Genomic DNA, 21,605 nt, shown 5'->3' on the forward strand with positions numbered 1-21,605 from the left:
TGAACCATTACTGCTTTTCTCTGTCCACCGGTGAAGGTCCCTGGTTACTGAGCATGGGATTAGTGGCCTAAATTAAAAAACAAGCCCTGGCCCAAACTTTCTGAAATCTTCTTCATGCGGGACACTGGAGCCATACAGTCCACCACTTAACTGCAGTTATTACAGAGGTGTGTGCAGGGGGCTATCAAACGTTCACTAGTCATCTGCTGGTCCCATGTGTCTCTTTTTTGAGCAAGGAAAACATGCAATGCTAAGGAAAAATGTGATGGAATGCTGTAGAGCGAACGTGAGCATCCAGTGCTTACTGAAGGCAACGGAAAGTCTCCTGCTGTTTTCAATAGGTCCTGAAAAAAACAGTTTTACAGTATCTGTGTTCATGGTCACTATAAAATAACATATTATTTGTAAGGTAAATCAATTGAATATGTGCTAAGAAAACTCAATAGTAAAACGCAGAAAAGGTGGTACAACCATATAAAAAACAGTCCTTCATTTCTGAAAGTAAAGAGAGGTACAGTGCTCCTGAGGCTGGATGCAAAGCCCATTACATTCATGAGAGTCTTCTCGACTGACTTCACTGGGCTTTGGACTAGGCTAACGGTATCCTGAATCACGGGAGTTCAATGGTCCAGCACCCCCGAGCCAAAACAGTAAAGCCATAAAGCACACAAAAGCAGGATCACACCACCTCTACCTCCCCCACAGCCAGCTATTAGCCCACCGCATCAAATGCAGCTCTTTAGTGACTCCTGCTAGCCATCATTTGTCCTAAATAAACAAGACAAATTTTATATTCTGATATCATTTTGTGATAAGACAACCAGTTTTCAGATGAAACAGCTCTTCTACTACTGTTCCAAGAATGATACGGCTATGCTTCAGGCAGCTGTGTGGAAACCAGAGCTGTGTTGGAGCATCATGTGCTCAGTGGGATGCACCCAGTCATAAACTGCCTGGGTTAAGCCAAGGTGCTTGGGTTAGTTTTAAAAATAAGACTGTCATCTCCATGTCCATTCCACACTTGGGTTGAGCACCAATATGCTGGAAAGGGTTTTGCACCTGGAGGATGGGGTTTGTAACAGAATCTGGGAATCTGAGGCGTGCTGATGCAAAGAAGCAAAATGCATGTGCAGTGTTAGGGAGTCTGGGCACCTGCCTATCATCAGACAGTGGCAATAAAGGGAATCTGTTATGCTGTAACAAGTAGAGGGGATAGAAAAGCGTCTTCTGCTAGGAATGGCAGGAGAAAATTCATGGCTGTCTGACAGCACTGGGAAGGGACACCTTCCGTGACCCCCGACTCTGCATACTGCCCCAGACCAGCCACCACCAGCACAGCCTGCCCCACCGCCCTGACCTGCTCTGGCTCCTGTAACAGGAAATCTGGCGTTTCTGCACCAAGTGACTTGGGCACCACTATGAAATTTGACAATGGGAGGGAAGAGGATTTTGCAAAACCAGGAACAAAGAATGAATAGTTCACAGCGTGGGGGTCCAGTTCTCTCAAGCCTGTGCTTGGGCAGGGAAATGGACTCAACACACCGCTAAGTACATGATCTTGTGCAGGTTTTATACACCGTTCAGAGTACTGTGTGGCTGCAACCGGACTGGAGGCGATGCCCAGCTCTGGATCGTCTACACAGGACGCTCAGGATGCCCAGGTAATACCGACATAGGTATTTCCACCCTTGCACTGTAGGTATAAAATCCTACCCTGACGATTTGCAAAAATTTAACATGAAATATGAAGTAGAAGAATTCAACCCACAAGGGACCTCGCCAGGGAGGTGCCACAGGAGCTGCAAGAAAACATTTCCATGCTGCTCATTTTGGTAAGTTACCAAAGGCAGATGCAGACACGCATCTTCCTAGACCTATCCAGAAGAGGCACATTTCGCTGAAACAAGTACAGGGTAGCTACAGGGTGTTAAGTGCCTAGCACAGTGGCAAAGTGCACACAGTTTCATTGAAACTCAGCCTCAGAGCAGCCTGGTACAGTTCCTGTCCCAGGCATGTGCTGATAAATGCATACAGATACTGCACCCTCTCTCTCACAGCTCCAGCCCTGGCATCAGTGCAGTGTTGCTGAGCAGCAGGCAGCATCCCGCAGCAGATTTTCTACAGTATCTAGGAGTTCCTTGGCCTGCAGGACTAATGATGCATCTCCCATTTCTTCTAAGGATTATTTCCCTACCTTCCCAACTTCTTAACAGCAGTGTACCTTGTGGCAGCACAGCCCAGAGTCAAGTACTGTGTATGGTAGCTAATGGAGCTGCTTGTGTTTAGCCAAGGAAAATTGCTTTACTCTGAAGGTGATTCCCACCAGCCAAGGTGTCTGCTCACAAGCAGGGTGCTCCTTGCTAGACTGAAAGGGGAGATGGACAGTCCAGCCTCTGATTTTGCTGTGAAGTACCACAAAAAGCCTTCATGAGCTCCCAGGAGCCTTCAATTTCTTGTGGCTGTTGTAGGAACTAGTGGGGAAGTTCTGGAAAAGGGAGCAGATAGCCAGGTGGGATGCACACAGCTTTTCTCCATCCACAACTTCTGGACAACATTTAGATCTCATGGGAGAGGTAAACAGATCTTTCGAAGATGCAGCTTTTTGCCTTTCACAAAATAATTTTCTGCTCGTGATTTGGTAGAAAAGCTTTTTTTCTGGTGGATTTCACGTTGGCTGAATTCTGCAGTCACCTCTGACAAGGGTGACATCTTCCTGGGGAGGAGACAGGAGGCATGACTGCAAGGCCAGTTCTGCTGCTGTTTTGACATCAGTGCCAGTGGGTCAGTAAAGATCTGCTAACTACAGGCAGAGACAGCCAACAGAAACTGTAAAACCATGTCTCCTGTGAACCTGATGCTGTTCTCTCAGTACTAAAGAGGTCCTTTATTTTTGTACCTAATGTTGACTCCTGAACAGGCTGAAATGGCTCTTTCTGCCCATTTTTCACTTGTTATTCTTTGTTACATGAAACAACAAACTGTCGTCATGACTCAACATTTCTTTTATATTTTAGTGCTGTGAAGATCTGACTCCTGGCTACGAGAGAAAGTTGCTCACTTCTACAATGACAACTGCACCATTTGCTAAGGTCAGTTTGAGAGCACTTAAAATTAGATGCAAGCACACTAATTTTAAAACGATATTAATAAATTAGCCTGCTGGCCTTGTGGTTCTGGTGCTACAGGTGACCTCTATAATCTGTATGAAATTCAGATGTCCTGTGCGTTTGTGCTCCTCCCCTCCTTAGGATGGAGTAATAATATACACGTTGCCTATGTCTATTTTTGTTTGATGATCTCTATGCAGGGGGTGAGTCTCAAATAAGTAGGTATGATGGGTCCTGGTTTTGCATGAAGTTATGTGTTGGCAGTGAAGGGGACAGATGCTCCTCATAAATGTCCTGGGGAAACACCTCTGATGGCGGGGGTGATCAAGGCAGAGAATATTTGGGCTGCAAGGCAGGGGCAGCTCCTGCGCCAGCCACCCGCTAACCCAGCAGCGTGGCAGACCGGGGGTTGCTAGCTCCACACTCTGCTTGAGGACTTTTGTTGCTCAAGGTGTCGTGGTGCCACACGTGGGACTGAACTGGTGCAGTAAGGGGGAGCTGTAAGCAGCTCCGGGCTGCTTGCCATCGCCTCGCTCAGCACAGGCTGGCTGCAAAGGAGAACCGAGCCAAACAATTCACAGTAATTTCTCAGCATACTTCATGTGGCTTAAAATCCCCCAAACCCAGGAAAATTATATGTACTATTAGAGTGTTGCTTTCAGTGGGACCTGTCAGATACTAAACGCTTTCAAGTTCTGGCTTATTAGTAGTTGGAAGTGTAATTAATATTCACTGTAAACACACCAGTCAGACTTGATAATAAAGAATCACTAGCCCAGGAACACGTACCCCACTTTCTCTGCATTTCAGTGTTAACTTAGTCTGAAAACAACACTTAAATAGCAAACACAATAATGCTGGTGCAGTACTAACATTCCAAACTTTCCAAAATAACCATCTGAGCAGCAATTCAAGTTGAAAAGCAACTTGGCTAAACCTTGAGGCTAATAAACTGCTTGATTAAATTAAGGGGTAAAAACTAATAAATATTCAAAACACTTGATAATTCTTTGTTTGACATAAAGAACATTTAATGCAAGTCTCACTGGAAAACCTGTCAGGTTTTATACCTTAAATAGAGTTTTGCATTTAGAAACACTGAGTGATTCCATTTGCTGCCTTTGATTATTGTCTTCTGTCACTTTAATCATGCTGGTAAAATTACACAATTTCTGTGAAGTCAAATCCGTTTACAATGCAGTTTTAATATAGCTTTGCAGCACATTCTTCTATGCATTTTTATTTAGTTACTCCCTACCTAGCAATACTTTGCTTTGTTCTTGAGCCCTCATTAGCCTGGGGTTTGCTCTAAAGCTCTCTCAGGGAGGAACTAACTAAAATACAGTTAACCCTATGCAAAGAGATGGTCTGGAACAACGGACTGAGCCTGGGCACAGCGCCGGCTCTCCTGAGTCTCTCCCAGCCCTGCCAGCGGCTCGCTGTGCAGACAAGTCCTTGGCATCCACCAGCACTCACCTCCAGGCTCTTACTGAATCCTGCTGGTTTTGTTTCACAGCACCTCTGAAATCTGGATGCCGGTCGAGGCCATGATCAACTCAAACTACATCTCTTCTACCCTCTCTTCTCACGCCTTCTTGTCCCACCAGATTGTCTAAAATGCTGCCGCTGAAGCATCTCTCTGTCATTTCACCTTTACTGCTTCTCCATCCACCCCCTTTTACTTGATCCATCTTACAATCCACAGAACTGGTCTGGTCTTTAGCTTCACTCCTACCTGTGCGTTTTCTCTCACTTCTCTGTAAAAAGCTTTTCTCACATCCACCCCTTCGTGCTCTAGCTCTCGCCCTGCTTCACGGCACCCCAACCCGCAGGCCAGCCTCCCCGACCTGCCCACTGCTCCCTAGAAAGACCAGCTCAGGACAGCCCTTCTGGGCTGGAGCTCCAAAACCACCTGTGAAAAACTTCTCCCTGCCTTGGACTAGATGTGTGCTCCCATCACACAGCGCATCTGCTCAACATTAACTGTAAACGCTCCCATGTCAGGGTCAAATACGATTATACTCGTAACTTAGGCAAGAATGGCTGAGGAGCAGTTTGCAGCATGAGGATCAGCTGTACTCCAAAGCTAAAGCCACCACAGCAACCACAAATCTGGACTGACTCAGTAATGACTGGCCAAATTATCTTGCCTACCTAGTCCAACATGCAAAGTGAAATCTTACTGCACGGCACAGGAACCTTCCTCTCCAGCAACGCTCCATGTCCTCTAACTCTGAGCAGATCCCCATTGCCATCCCAATTTAGTCATCATTTCATCCTGGAGTTAGTGCTTTTGTTGAATCTTGTCATCTACAGTTTGGACACTTTTGTCTTCTAATTTTCATGCATAAGGATGACAATGTTGCAAGTTTCGTAAGTGCAAAGCCAAATAAACAAGGCTAGGAGGAGAGTGTTTAAACAATCAGGATTTGCAAAGTAACAACCAGCGCCATTATTTCATAGAAAACATGTATTGCTCCTCAAAAAACCCTCAGTAAATTCCATCTCCCAAGAATATTTTGACATTCATAAATTGTGTAAAAGATTACTTCCTGAAATCACAGTATCTGCATTGGTTGTATCTAACACAAATCCTCATGGGCTTGTTTAAGGGTGTTTCTTTTTTATACCAACAAGAAAAAGATTTATACAATTTAAGCCCTCTGAGTATCAAATTTAAAACATTTCTTTCAGATTCTAAGCATTAAACCCTGGTAAGTGCTAGTTGCTGATGTTGCTTCTTAATTGTTGTTATACCCTGATAAATAAGCTAAAAATGTGAGAAAATACAATTAGTTCAGAAAAACTGATTTAGCCGTAAGCTTCATCGTTTAACTTTTTATGGTATCCATGACAACCATTGGTCCATTTATTAAATAATAGCATCCCTGGTGTAATACACAAGTACTAAAAATCCTAACAATAAACAGCAACATTTAGTCAAGTGTGTTTAGGTCAAGCACACAAACCAACCTGCACCAAAAGAAAATGACAGAATGGGAGGAAAAAATGGATTGCAGACTATAGCTTTCCTTACCTTAAAGTCATCTGGGAGCAGTAGCTTAGATGTCCTTAGGAAGCTTAATATGTATCTGAAAATTTCACCATCTCGATCAATGAAATAATGTTGTTTTAAACTGTCCAAGACAATAGGCTCTGTGCCATTAAACAGACGACTTATTCTGAAAAAAGAAAAGAAAAAGAAATGGGCAAAAGAGACAAAATCTCACTACACCCTCAGGGCTGAAGAACATCCAGCCAACTGAGTTGCATCAATTCAATGTGCATAAGGTGACACAGTATTTGGTGACAAACAAGTGCACAAAGATAGATGCCTTAGACATGGGTGTGCACCTGCACACTCATACACACAGAAGTGCGTGTGCGCATGCAGACAGAGGCACACACACCAGCAGTGAGAGCCCTGCAGCTGCTCTAGGGCTAAGCTCACGCTGCCCTGAATCAGGGCTGCAAATTAGGCCCGTGACCCCGACAAGGAAAGTGCCTGTGAAACACTCACCCCATGGCTGGCAGAGTAATTTTGGTGAGAACATGCGTCACCGGTTCCATTATACATCCCTGTCCACTATATCCTGCTAACGGAGAACCGAATGGTTACTTGGAGATGGGTTCCTGGCCATGAGCTTTTCCTCCAGCTTGGCTGTCATTTTGATCAAACACCATCAAAGCCTTTCCATGCTAGAGGAGAGGCTGTCCATACACCAAGATGAGCTGTGTGGACCTGTCAGTGCTGGGTAAGTGGCCATCCAACGCTGAATGTTTTGGCAAACCAGCAACCAATGGCCCGTGCAGCATCTGCAGCGCTGCCTGTGGGACCACAGTCCCACCACCAGTAGTCCTGGGGATCAGAGTCTGGCAGAAGAAAGCAACATGGCAAATCTTTCATGAGCAAAGAAAAGGAAGTGAGACCTATGAGACTGGGGGATCAGCTGGTTACAAGACCAAAATACCACATCAGCTACATCACTCCAGTTTTTTCCATGTCCCAAGGAGCATGCTCTGCAGAAAGCAAACCGGGCATCTGCCTGGCTGCCGTTCCTCCCGCCTCTCCCCTCCAAACGCCTGGCTTCTCTCAGAGCGCTTTGTCTTCCCATGAGAAATAACCCAGCTGAATATATGTTCTTGAAAGGAAAATCGCAGGAGACAGACAGCAACGACCTATTAAGTAATTGAGTCCATCTCTCTGACAGTGCAGCATTGTTCCCAACTGCAGTGTCTCGTGTTTCAAAGTCGAGTCTTAAATAACCCTGCCAGTGAGGACTCCTCCATTTCCCAGAGAGACTATCCTGCAGCCTGCTAGATTTCACTGTCAAGCCGTCTCTTTGACTCGGCTATGCAATCCCCCCGTGTCCCTCGCTGTGACCAGGGCAGGGCTTTCCTCTCCCGTGGGTAACAAGCTCACCAAACCCTGCCAAAGGCAACGGCCAGCACTGCTAGCAAATGCTGCAGCCGCAGCCGCGCTGCCTCCCTCCTTCCAGCATCACCACCCCACCCCAAGATTTCTGGCCCAGCAGCAGGATGCGAGAGACCTCTCAGCCTGGCTGGGGAAGGTGCACGCCCACCCCAGGGATGGGAAGGGGCAGGTTTGTTTCCCTGCCACCACCCACAGTGCTGGTGCTTCTGGCTGCGCCCCGCACCGCCTGCTTTGGGTTATGGGTTCATGCAACATGGCGAGATTTGCTCTCCACAGCTGCACCTCGGTCTGATCTTCTAACTTGCTAATTTAGTTGCAAATTTAATTAACGTGTCTTTTATTTCTCAATTAACTGTGGAGATATTAAATAAAACTGGACTTAGCTGAATTCAGTGGGGACTTGCTAAAAACCTTTCTGCCCTCTTAAGCAAGCTCCAGGTTTTACTGCCTGCTTTCGTGTCCGTGTCATCATTCAGCTAGTCTGAGTTACTTATGAGAATAAGAAAATGCTCCCCTAACCCCTAATTATAATACATTTACTGTTTTCCTTCAAGCTCTAGCTTTTCAATGGTATAGAAAACATCATCCAGCTCACGCTGCAACATTTATATAATCCCAAGGTTTGGTAAGCCTCCAGTAATGCATTATCTTCTTTTTCGTTGTTATTTTAGGGCTGTTTGCCTGAGACAGTTAAATATATTGCTTTGTACAGTGTTAGATTTTATTCCAGGAACCAGACAGTTAATTTATTTCCTTAGACATGCACATGAGCCAGTGTGCTGTGCTGGGTTAGACTGAAAGCAGAGGAAACACTATTAGAGCAGCTTAAGGTTCCGTATGGTACATTTATTGAGTAAATTTGCATGCCTATTTAAAGTTTTGAGATCTTACACCTAAACAAGCTGGGCTGTGGCTTAAACTTCCTCCCCTTTGCTGCCCTTTCTCTGTGAAGTCTGCTAAAGCAACACGCCGGCTGCTGTTCAGCTCTGCCGCGTGTATGGGGGAAGGTTTGCCAATGACAGGGCACAGGGAAGACAGGGTACAAAATTTTAATGGGTTGCTCTTTAATGTAGTGAAGCATTTTTTTGGTAATGAAAATAAAACATGAATTTTGAGGCCTTTGTAGAGTGCCCTCAGCTGTATTTCTTCACCAGCGAAATTATTGCTGGGGAAAAAAACTTGCAGAGTGTTGAAAGACTTAACTGCCACCCCAAAAACAGTGTGATGAATAGTTCAGGGATTTATTTGACGTTTTAGGGGGCTGCTATGTTCCAAGAACCAACTTCACTGCAGCATGTTGTAACACTGTGTGCGGAAAGCACTCCTGCTTCTCACTACTATAAACCGTACCTGTAGGAAGTCCATCAGAAAACGTAACGCTCTGAGAGCACAAAGTGAACTCAAATGGCAGCTTCAAAAGGAAAATTCGCCTGACAGGGTTACTCATCACGTGTGAAGCCATGGAAAAGAGCACAGTGACCAGGGACAGCTCCACAAGCCCCACCGGGACCTAATGTGCTCAGCGAATGGGTCTTGGGTGGCCAGAACAAAACACCACGTGCAGAAGTGTGGAAGAAAAATGCGCACAGGCTGTCAGAGAGCCAGGAAGTCAGCAAGTGCAAGGCGATGGGAATGGTTTTGCACTGTGTAAACTTGTTGATGTTCAATCAGAAATTAGGTACCAGTCTGGCTGGCAGCCTTAGGAAGCTGCTCCCTCCAGTGTCCCGCCATGTGATGTGAGTTAAAGTCGTGGGGAGTGGCTGCAGCTCTCAGATCAGGCAGTCGTCACCCTGAAAATGGTTGTTTTTATGAGCGGTCATGGTGCCCAGTACTGTACTGGTGGACAAGTTGGGTAATGGCATTTTCAGGAGGCACTTGCTTATGGCATGTGGGAATGGTGCTTCTAGTGATGCTTGTGAAGAGGTGGAAGGCACAGGAAAACAGAAATGAGGCAAAAAGAGCTGCACTTGGATCCTACAGTGATGGGTGAGTCTGAGCAATGACCACTTCTTCAGCATTCCCACCTTTTGCAAGAGATGCTTCACTTACCCATTTAAAAACACTCTTAAAATTTCTGTACAAGATATAATTTCCAGACAGGGAGCAGACCAAACCAGGACCAATCCAAGTAGTTGCAAGCCTAAGGATGGCAAGCTTGCCTTTCCATTGCCTCCACCTCCCTGACCAGGTCCCGCTATGCTCATACCATCTTCCCAGTGCACAGCTCTTCCCAGCCGTCTGTTTCTCCTCCTCAGTTGCTCCTGCCCTCCTGGCAATGTACTCTTCCCTACTGCCCCGCCACCACTCCAGTGCTGCCCACCTCAACCCTCGCAGGGCCCCTGCTCCCAGCCACTGCTGCATCATGTCCCCACGGAGCAGAGCCACGACAGGGCTGGCATCAGTCCTCCATCTTAGCGGGTCTTGCTGGCACCTTGAGCCCCGGCTGGATGCTCTTCCCTGCTCCTCCCAACATCCAGAACACAACCTGTTGATCCTATTTCTACAATTTCTTTGTGCTTCTGTTGTTTCTGCTGAAGGCTTTTACATTTTCAATAATGTTTCGCCAAAACGCCAAGGGGCAAGTTTCTAGCTTTGTACCGATTTTACTACGATATTAAGATCTCCTTTTATTAGATTAAAAACAAACAACGCAGCCAGCCAACCCACAAGGACAAGAGTGCCAGTAAATTCTTTTCTTAGTTTCTTGGGCAGGGGAGGAAGCCGCATGCTGTGTGCAAGTACCTACAGACAGCTTGCTGCTATCCACACACCCCCGTAACACTTGCAACCAATTTTCCACCACGCAAGGTCCCTGCAGCGCCTGTTTAGATGGGAGCCCGGAGGGGGCCCGCAGGCAGTCACTCCAGCCCCCAACCTCGTGGCACACCATCTCTTTCATAAACTTACCCAACTCCATCTTAGAAGCAGCCAGGGCTTTTTGCACCCCAGCTCCTTCTGGAGCACGGTTGGTCTTCCTGAGATCATCACTGAGCATAGCCACAACTCTGCACATCACACACCCGCTGCTGGGGGGTTTAACAGCACACTGGGACAGGAGAGTCTGGGGGGGGTGTGTTTTCTGGTTTGGGGCCAGGTTAGCCGTTTTCTTGTCAGTTCTCTTTTTGAACAGGAAACTGAAGTTCGTTCTTAATAAATCTGGTCCCAGAGGCTTTAAGAGGAGCACCCAGTATTGTGGGACCTGTGGGACAGCCAGCAGCTGGGGTTGCGGCAAGCACCAGCAGAGCCCTCCGCTCCCGAGCCCCACTGCCCAGCCAGAGCAGCGACGCCACTTAAGTAAAACTCTCTATCACAACATTGCACTAAAAGTATTAATTTAAGTAATTACGTGATTAATATTTAACTGTTCAGTGATATTTTTGTCATTCATAATTTAGTTGTTTACATTTATTAAAAATTGATTCTGTAGACAGTTTTTCTGCCCAATGTCAAATCAGCTGGGAGTGCACATTTCAGCGAACTGTCATTAAAATGTGTGTCTCTCCGAATTCTATGGGAGGAGAGGGGAAGAAGAGAGAAACACCTGACCATGGGTCCTGCAAGCATGCGGGTCTATGCTCCACTCAGTGCCCTCTGCTATACCTGCCACTCTTCCATTCACCCTCCTACTCCACTCAGCGCAAATGCACAGCAAAGCCAACACGAGCTCTGCCGCTCTCCCTGCATTTTATATGGCGGCTGTCAGTTGTACTTGGCTGTTGGGGCTTGCTGGGGAGCTGGAGGAGGAGGCGGCAGCTGCTCTGGGAAATGCCACAGAGAGGAGGAAGAGGGTTGTTTAGAGCTGGGACACTCAGCATGACCTGAAACTGCCCCGCGGGACACGTTAGCAAAGCATCCCAGGTATATTAGCAGAGTCCAGTCATTGCTGCTGAGCACAAATCAGCACTGCTTATCTCTTAAATATTTGCTCAAGGTGGGTAGGAGAGATACTGTTATCTGCTTGGAAGAGAAAAAATGCTGTGAACTGGAGCAGAGGTGCTCGAGAGACTGGAGCACCTTACGCTGTCTGGCACTGCTGCCGTCGTAGCTATGTCTGTTATAAGTAAGTCTGTTACTTGTCCCATCACAAGAAAGTAACTGCTGGAAGAGAGAAGCTGAAAGCCTCTGGAACAGCTGCACCCTACCCAATGCCAGCGTGCCAGGAGCCGGCTCTCTGCTGGCATATTACATCCCAGCTGCAGCAGCACAGTCTGGGGTGGGCAGTGGACGGTGCTGCTGGATCTTTACAGTAGTGTTTTTCATACTTCCATTATTTTTACTGTAAAACTGATTGAATTTGTGCACAAATTCCCAGCAAAGCAAACCGTAATGGAGAAAGCACCTGCAGCCGCTTTCCCCAGGGAGGTATGTTAAAACACCCAACCCGTCCAAAAAGCAGGCAGGGCTGGGAGAGGAGAACAGGGATAACCCAGCTGAGCAGCAAACGGGTGTCTTCTGCCTTCTGGCCTGATGGTAGTTATGAGGGAGAGACGTTAAAACGTTGTCTCGGCCAGGACACATGCTCACTCATGCCCTGTACAGCAAGGAACGTGGCTAAAGGTTGCATCTGGCTGCAGTAGGTTTTCTGATCTGCCTCAATTTAAAACTTCAGCTATAATTAGCGTGAAAGTCCATAAACAAAGCTCTGTTGTATGGTTATGCCGTACCTTCACACCCTGCTACCTGATCAGTGATTTTAAGCCCTTCTCCCATTATGGGAAAATAGCACTAAGGAGAGGCACTGTCTACAGTGCGGGTCTGTGCACACACAACCTGGCTGCGGTACGGTGCAGAAACTCTGTGCGGGCTTCGCCCTTACGGCTCTGCCAGAGTTTCCATTTTAATCAAAGATAACATCTTGACCACCTCAGATTGCTTCAGGCGTACGCTTGGCTTGGAGGGTGTTTCAGCTGGGGAGAATTTTGGTTTAAGCATCTTTTAAATCTTTTATTCATACAGTGATGGGAAAAAAGGGGGGGGGGGGGAGAGTCTGAGTCTTAAAGTGGGAGTACAAACTGCTGCTCTGCAAACTATGAAATCCAAGCAGCCACGTGTGCTTTGGGACCTGTTCACGTGCCTGAAGACACAGAGAGGTGTCCCAAAGGGGGTTTCTGGCACAAGTAAGCCCAGATCAGGCACTGGCTTCCAGTCCCAAACGGAGTGCAGGCATCAAGCCTGCAGTGTTAGGCAGGTCACTGCTCCGCGCATCCTTGAGCCACCCTGACCACTGACTCCTCCTCCCACCACTCCTACAAGACCAGGATCAGCACCCGTGTTTCAGCAAGGCAGCCTCAGACGCCAGTGTCTACAGGCACTGCCTGGCCCCATGCAGGCATTGCTCAGCCCTGGACCCTTCAATCCTGATTGCACAAGTGAGCGACCACAGATATTCAAGTACAAAACTGACCTGCTAAAACCAAATGGAGATACTAAAGCCTGTAACTCCAAAACCCCTCTCAATTTTTAACAGGAGCATCAAGTAGTACAGTCTGATCTCCGCAAAGGGATGGAGGAGGTAACTCACAAGGTAACCGGTTTATCCAACTCCAATTCCTATAACCTTCTGTTCCTGCCTTCCAACGCTGATCCTGGAATGCCACAGGAGTTTTTTGAGCCATATGCTCGCTTTGCAGTGCTTTTGAAGGATATTACACTCATTAACTATTAAGCACCTGAAGGAACTGCAGGATCTATTACCTAGATTTAATACTTCATATTTTGCTGTTCAGGCTAGAATATCTATTTTTGCAATAGATCAGAGCTAGTCTATATAGTATCAACATGTATTTTTAAAAGTCAATAATCCAGAAAGAACATTATCATCTACCATGCAGAATCATTCTTAGGAAGTTCTGGAAGGATTTTTTTCCTTCTTTTTATACCATCACTAAAAAGCAAAATTAAATATGTAATGGATTTTGTAGTTAAAACGAAGGCATGGACAATTATGTTTTCAGTTCTCTGTTACTATCAATTAAAGTCCACTGAAGCAACAGGTAATAAAATCCACTGAAGTGGAAATTACCTATTATTTTTGAAATACCACAAAGCATTCATGGCAAGGATAAAAGATCCTACAGCTCTTTCTCTTCCACCTGTTGCTGACAACCTATCTCCACACTTAGGACACTTTGGCGGGTGACTTTGATATATAATTTCATGGAAATATATATGTATTTTTAGATTTTGATACATGACACTTATTTTTTAATTTGTAGAGACAGTATTGCCTATACATAAATTAGCACTTAAGACAAGAAACTGGAAACACTAACCCTAGGTAGAGAAGCCAGTGTCTTTTCCTGCATTAAAAAATTCTCTTGGTAGTCAAGAGCCACCCTGGTCCTGCATCCATGCGGCCAAGCGTCCCATCAGGTCTTGAGGGAGGAGGAAAAGGAGCGGTCAAAAAATTACAATGAGCAGACCAGCAACTAAGGGAACTGAGGCTCACATGAGCTTTCCTTTCCAGGCTTTTCATTCCCACCAGGTTTACAAGGGTATTAACCCTAAGCCCTTCACCTCATTGGGATACTGGGATTAGGCCCATCAGCACTGGTCACTCATCCCAGATTTATCAGCAGCGTGTTTGCTCCCCAGAGCGCTGCTTCTGCTACCCATCTCATGGGGAGTCAACAGCTCAGGAACAAAGCACTGCTTAGCTATGAGTAACGGTGGCAGAATCCAGCCCTCTGTCAGGCTAATTATTTTATTTTGCCTTATTAAAGTAGTGTTTGTATATTTTAGTGTGTTACTTTAACAGCTATAAAAAGACTTCACTAAACAAACAGTTTCTAGTATGTTAATCACTGTATTACAAATCCTTTCATTGCATTCGGGGTATAACCACATTTATAGGCAGGATAAGTAGACACATACAGACAGAACTGCATTCATTCACTACACACATCAGCATCCCACCACATTTATTTAAATCATCAGTCACAAAATGCATTTGCTGTGCTTAACAAGAAAAAAATGTAACTTTCAAATACAGGTACAATTTGCATTTTCCATTAAAAGTTCCCTACGTGCCACTGACATGGCTTGTTCATCCTTTGTAACAGGGACAGTGACAAAGAGCCTCCCATTATTTTTTGATGCTTAACCATACCATTTTTGCATTCATTTGGTCTGGCTAAGCTACTCTGGAGTAACCATGACTAGAACAGAGGCCTTGACCATGGCAGGTGCGCAGATGCACGGCAGCCCAACGCAAGCAGAGGGGTTGCAGTTACTGTAGTTCCAGATAGGCCAGTTCTGCCACCCCTATTCCTAACAAGCAGTAACTACTTGGGGAGAGTGAAAGGGCAGAGTCTGGCTGACTTACATATTTTTCATAAAAGTAACCAAATAATATTACAATATAATATGAACCCTCAAAACACAGAACTTGTTAGCAGTAGGAGCTAAATATTATCCTTTCAGTGAAACATGCCGAAGTCCAGGTAACCACAGAAGTTCATACATTGTAGGTAATACCTATCTATTTGGAAATTCCTCTCTACATTTTAAATTGTGGACTTACATTTGAAGTTAAAGAAGCACATGTTAGCTGGATTTCCAATACTATCATTTTTTCCAGTATAAAGTTCTGGTTACTTCTGCTCTTCTTGTGTCTCTTACTTCATTCTAACTGAACTTTTGTCTAAACAGTTGGTGAAGATTAAAAATATTAATACAAATCTATATTGCCAGAAGTATCCTATTTTTATTATGCCATTGTTGCTGCTGCTCTGATTTGAGCCCTGCGAGGGTTCTTGGCCTTTCATGTTTTCTCAACAGAGAAGTTACACTAAATTTTGGCCATGAAAATCAATGGAAGAACAAAAATTCTTTAATATAAAACAAACTCCTAAACTAACATCTTAGTTTCCCAAAGCGTTCCCTAGTTTCCCAAAGGTCCCAATCCTGCAAGAACTACATTTCAGTTCAAACTCTGTGGGAGTTGCGGGCACTCAACAGAATTAAGTTGTTAATACATGAGAAGATGCACAATTCAAATAAAACATTCCTGCCTATACAAGCCTTTTCTTGCTATTCCTTTAACCATCCCTTCCACCTAAATCATGGTGCTATGAGGGCCCTGGTAACAGGGTTGCACCAAATGCCAGCTCTCTTTCACCTCACCTACTTGCTGTAACTTCAAGTGGGAGCCCAGTTATACATCACCCTTGTATAACTGGGCATGCTGGGAGGTTGGAAAACATGCAAATACTAGTTTTATTTTAATATAAATGGGCTAAATCCTTGCTCATTGAAGTCAAGAGCGAAACTCCCACTGGGACTCGGTGAAGGCAGGGAAAATTTCAAATGTAACTCATTTACTTTTCAGGGTGCAAGTCTGGCCCTCCGCATCTTTTGCATGTGTGGGTGCTGTGAAACCAGTACGTTTCAGTACACAGCAGGAGAAAGAGGGATGGATACTCAAGGGCTGCATAACCTTTTACAAAGTGTAAATGGTGACAGCTAACACATTCACTTTGGTACTTGCTGCTCATGCAAACAGCTAGAATATTTAATCTGCTCGAGCCACAGCTCTTTACTTCTCATCCCAGACAAACGAAAGCTAAGCAGATCCACAGGAAAAAGTTCCCAGGTGTGGACTGCCCAGGACTCTGCAGCACCACACTGTCTGGGATGAGCAGGAACATCAGGCGACCCTCAGTGCCCACGCCTGCCTCCACTGCATCGGGACACTCCATTGCTGTGAACAGGAATGATACCAGCCTCTCTGGGTAGTGATAAATTAGCTTTCTGCTTAAAAGAAACTGCCCACGCTGCTTGGGCAGTTGGTTGGTATGCTGATTCGCTAAACTAGTAAAACTTTTCTATTGCTGAGAATGATAATATGGAAAAAAACAGCTTATCTTACATTCTTCCTCTATTTGCTCTTCCTGCAGCCCATCCTTCTGTCCTCCAGTGGGTAAACTACACCAATTTTGCCCAGTCCCAGAATGCAACACTGCTGGAATTATACTACTGTACACCGCCAGTACAGCTTACACCACCACTCACTCTGGCACAAAGACATTGCGGGGAGTTATAGGCAGACTGTAACTGCTTGTAATTCTCTACAAGCATATATGTGATTGGGAAGTTGCATCCAGTTCTCGCTATCCGTATTTTTGTTATCACACTTAAAATGTTGAATGAATGATGCTCCTGTTTATTCTTAATTTGTTTAAGCTGTACCCAACGTATTTTTCCTGGCTGTTCACTTAAAGAAACTGAACATGTCAAGAACGATTTGTTAAAAAGCTATTTTGAAAGGAAAACAGCCACCAAAGCCCTTATATCCACACCAAGTAGGAAGGCCTGTGTAATAGTTTTTGCTGGTGAGCCCGAGCCGTTGACAGATGAAAGGCAGAACCGAAGAGGAATTTCCAGTAGGTTTTTTGTTACTGCAGCTTGTTAAGAGCAGGGACAGAGAGGAGGTGACCTGCTGACATGTCTGCTGGGAAGAGCATGCTTCTGCAGCCGCATTCCCAAAAAAGGGGGGAGGGAGCCCTTGTCTAGGGGCTATGGAGAGGGAACCCATACCTGGGAAGGAGACAGCAATACACCTGCTGCACAGCGAATGCTCGCCCTGCGGAATTAAGCTTGGCAAAAACTTTAAAATAATAAGAAAACCAGTAACTGTTGGACTCTGATGAGGTACTGAAAGCTGAACCTGGCCTTTTTATGTGACTGCGAGAGATTCACTCTTAAATACAATACTGTGGTCATGGGTTTGATTCTGGTCCCAGTGAAGTCAAGGCCAAAACATCCTTTGCTTTAATTGAAAGCAGAAGCAGGCCCCCACTTTAACCCGCACATCTGCAGACAGAATATAACTGGATGTGAACAGAAGAGATAATATGTTTGGAACTGGTTACAAATCCATGTGTGACTTTTTTCCTCTCTGTAAGATTAAAAAGTGGTCATTGAATTTTTTTCCTCATTCAACAGCAGTGTTAAGTACTATTGGCCCAAATTCAGCCCTCACTCCCTCCCAGACAACCCCAGGACAAGCAGAGGACCCAGTTTCTCTATTGTCATCTACTGGTTCCCATGGAGTTCCATTAGCCAAATTTGTCCGTGAAATTGTATGTAAGTTTTGCAATGGCGGAATTTAGGCAGTGGTCTCCTGGAAGGCACACCACATTCCCCAAATGCCAAAGCTTCAGCCTTTGGTGTCAATTGTACTGGTACAACTTGTTGGCATAACACAGTATGACACCAAAGAGGTTAAAAAGAGTCCCTGGTTTTCATTGTCTGCTTTCTCAAGAGAGAGATTTGCTGCTGCAAAAGCTTCTACCAGATCTAAACGGATTACCTGCAGCACTGGTAGCATCTGCACTCCATTAGGAGAGAGGCGTAACGGGAGCCTGCCTTTTGGACTGGGATTCCTTCAGCGTTTCAGCTTTACGGTGCAAATCTCAGTTTCCAATGCTTGCCAACTGATCCCTTCTGAGTCTGACCAAGAGTAACGGTGCAAATGCTGCGTAACAGCTTCCCAGCATCCACGTGCAGGACTCCTTTCAGGTTTTGCTTTATGTGGTCCTCAGCAGATAAAAAAGCAATTTTAGCCTTTAAACGCACACCATACTGCAGTAGAGTGAAATCAACACATTACAGGTGAACTTCAGAATACCTCTGCTCAGCCTATGTGTCCTGGTGCCCAGGTCTGACAGGCAGGCAGTCGTCACAGTGACTGCATCAATCGTGCAGGACTGCAATCATGCACACGTGAAGCTAATAGCCATCCTGCCTGGCAGAGTTTCAAGTGAGAGCAAATCAGGTAAAAACAAAACACAAACCCCTCTACAATGTTTACAGGTGTCATTTCTTTTTTAAGCATCAAAAGATTGAAGTACATGCTAATCACAGCAGATGAAGTGAAGGAGTAGGCAGTTTGGTGGACAGAGCACGGAGACATGAGTTTATAACTCTGGAGTTTAATTCCAGCTCTGCAGCTTCTCCCAGCTATCAAATTGGGTTCGGAGAGCCACCAACCTGGTGTAACTCTGTATCAATGGAGTTATATCAGGGATGAGAGTGATTGACAATACTTAGCTGTTTCAGTCACCAGATTGGGCATTTAATGTCAGCACAGCACAAGGATACAAGCTGATGTGCTGCAAGGACTAGGTATACTCATCAATTCATTACATTTCATGTAACAGAGAAACTTGGCGAAGTCAATGTGGCTAGCAGCAGGATGGGGCACAACCTGTGTCAGCTGCAGCCTGGCATCCTCCACACCATCTTGTTACTCTGTGCTCGAGAGATCTAGCCTCCCTTATGCTTTCACATATGAATCCTGTGTTTGCATGCCTGCATATTATTTCTATTTAAATATGCACTTTGTTCTTAAAGATTTTATTAACCCATGAATAGATTAATTCTGATTTCAGTTATACAGGTACAAATTTGGAGTAACTCCTTCAAAACCAGTGGAGTCATCTCTTTGGCAAGGCCATCTGACCAGGAAAGGTATGTGCACGCACCCGGTAAATGCATGATGCTTTGTCTTCATTTGCCTGTTGGTTTTACACCTTCAGATGTTTTTGAGACTGAGTACTCTGGATACCCAGCAGAAGCATCTTAACTACAATGTTCAGGTTCTTGTAATTCCTCTCCACACATCACAGAGGTCAACAGGGTTACACTAGGGATTATTTTGGCCAGGTTTATTATCAGGGCAGTTTTCTAAAAGAATAGTGCTTATTTGTTTCCATTTAAGCTTATGGTAAAACTCTCATTGACTGCACTGAAAGAGAAATTTGGCCCAATGTACCAATATCCAAACCACTTCCATTTATTTCAGTGAAAGTAGGCAAGGAATTAATAAAGTCCAATGTATTTTTAAATCTTAGATTTCATAAATAATCACAAGCATGTAGGTCACAATATATACACAGAACGACACCTACAACAACCACCAGTGGGATCATTAAAATAATTAAGTTAGGCCTAGAGACAAATTCATTTCATAACATGTTCCTTACAAAACAGATACCCCTTTGCTTCATAATCTAGGGAGTCTGTTTTAGAAACTTCCTAAGTAGTTCATGAAATATCCCCCTAAGCAGACCAGGTCTACTTGCCATTGCAGGGTCTTTATAAATCAGAAGTTTATAAATCAAAAGACAAACACCAGTGACGTGTATTCAAAGACCAAATACGAAGAGGTAACACCTCATCTGCTCCAGTGGTGTGGTGGTTAGCTGTGACTAATTAGCACATGAAGAAGTAATCAATAAAGGAGATTCCCCTTTGCTTTAAGTATAAAGTGGCTACAACTGTGCAGGTGCAGTACTTTATATCATGCTCATCAGCAGGGAAACACTAGCAGCACATAAAAGGAGGAGACAGGTTGCTTCTACAGCAGCCTATGGAAGTGGTTTCTCAAAATGTGCTGCTAATGCTTTTTATGTTACTGCCCTGAAAATGACTGCTGAAAAAATACTTAAATTGTGCTGCTGGCACCAAAGTGCCCTGTCAGGTGAGTGGTAAGCAAAAGAAGCAATGAAAGAAATGACAAAGTACTTGACCAGCTAACCTCAGAAACTGCTATAGAGTGCTGGAAAAAAAAAAAAAAGTTGAATTTTTGGTCTCCTTGTCTGCTGGATTATCTTTGTGAGTTTTAATAAACCAGACTAGTTTTCAACCCATTGTAAGCAGCAACAGTGGGAATTACTAATGTGCTAAGTGTAACTTGGCTACAGTCACATTATCAGTGCAGAAGAAAGGAAGAGCAGAAAAGGAAACAAGGTCAGCTGAGTTTTGCACTGAAGGTACTGGAGACGCTGTTCAACATTCATCTTCTGGACTCCTCAGAGGCCGTAAGTGATATCCCTCCTGACCACTGCCAGGCTGCACGAGCTGCACAGAGAAGCCTGTTCTTCCTTTTGACTAGCTGAGCCAAATAAGATAGTGTCTGGATAGGAATGTGCAATTTTCTCAAATTCAGGTTTTCTGAGCAGCCTATGCCAGGCGTAGCAACACAGCCATAATTTTATTTCTGTAAGTCAGATGAGTATGATTTGCTATCTTCTCTCCACGACTAGCTTGGTCTGCCCCTTCCTAGATGCCATAATACCCATTTATGCCTAGAACTCCATACAACCCAGGCTGTAAATGTATACAAAGAAACAGTAATTTCCAAAAAAGTGTTCAGCAGAGACTAGCTGGGCAATATTTTCTTGTATGTTTCATCAAATATTCTAAGTAAACACACAAATAATTAATTCATCAACAGGGCCCAATAGCAGCACCCAATTACAGTAAGATTTGTACTCCCAAAGGGTGAACTCTGCTTTCCTCTCCAGAGCCTGTGGGCAGTCCCCAGGCAGCGGCTGTGCTGGGCAATGCAGCCATTATGAAGTCCAGTAAAGAGTAAACACCTTTATCACAGCAAACAGCTCAGCTCTGTTGTGCCTCCCTACATGCCAGTTAGTATGAGACCCTGGAGAGTTGGACACAGACAGGTCTGAAGAATCAGTTTCCATATAAACTCCTTCCTTCCTGCCTCCCCAAGTCACTGGAGTGAAGCGTTAGGGCAGTTATTCTGCTTTACCACCAAAGCTACCGTTCCAGCTGTGCAACAGCAGCCCTGGGTAATGCGGGGAAATCTGATATCATGGTGTACATCAATGGGCTCTGCCAGACCCTGAATCCAGGATTTTTTCCCATTAGTGAAAGCTAGAGACAGGTTATCTAACATCATCATTCCCAGCTGTAATTAAATCCCTGTTACAGATTATTTTTATTTTCCATAGAGGCCAAGCCATGTGCCCCTCCTCTAGCGCAGGTCATGCATGCACTGGTGCTCAAAGACCCGGGACTGGTGCAACTCCTGCTGTAGGTGCTCCAGCCAGTCTGCCTGCAAGACAAAACAGTTCCTCACCTGCACCCACTGCACTCTGCCCTGCATGTTGCCCAGGAGCTGTGCTGGATGTGTCCTAGCAGCAATGTACATCTGCCCATAGGAACTACTGCTTCACACCTTTCCCAGAGCTTATCGAAGTGCTGCATGGCCTTGCGTGACCTCAGCCACGCAGCACCCATACAAAATGGCAATA

At 45.1% G+C, this 21,605-nt stretch overlaps 1 protein-coding gene across 1 annotated transcript in view; it reads right to left on the bottom strand.

The window, feature by feature from the left end:
* KCTD15 (potassium channel tetramerization domain containing 15) overlaps window positions 1-21,605 on the bottom strand; it is a 39,775-nt gene that overhangs the window by 11,107 nt on the left and 7,063 nt on the right. Inside the window, exon 2 of the mRNA XM_009320269.1 lies at window positions 6,145-6,289. Coding sequence (XP_009318544.1) covers window positions 6,145-6,289 — 145 coding nt within the window. The remainder of the gene's footprint in view (window positions 1-6,144; window positions 6,290-21,605) is intronic.

The sequence above is a fragment of the Pygoscelis adeliae genome, unplaced genomic scaffold, assembly GCF_000699105.1.
Source record: "Pygoscelis adeliae isolate BGI_AS28 unplaced genomic scaffold, ASM69910v1 Scaffold62, whole genome shotgun sequence".
NCBI classification, from domain to species: Eukaryota; Metazoa; Chordata; class Aves; order Sphenisciformes; family Spheniscidae; genus Pygoscelis; species Pygoscelis adeliae.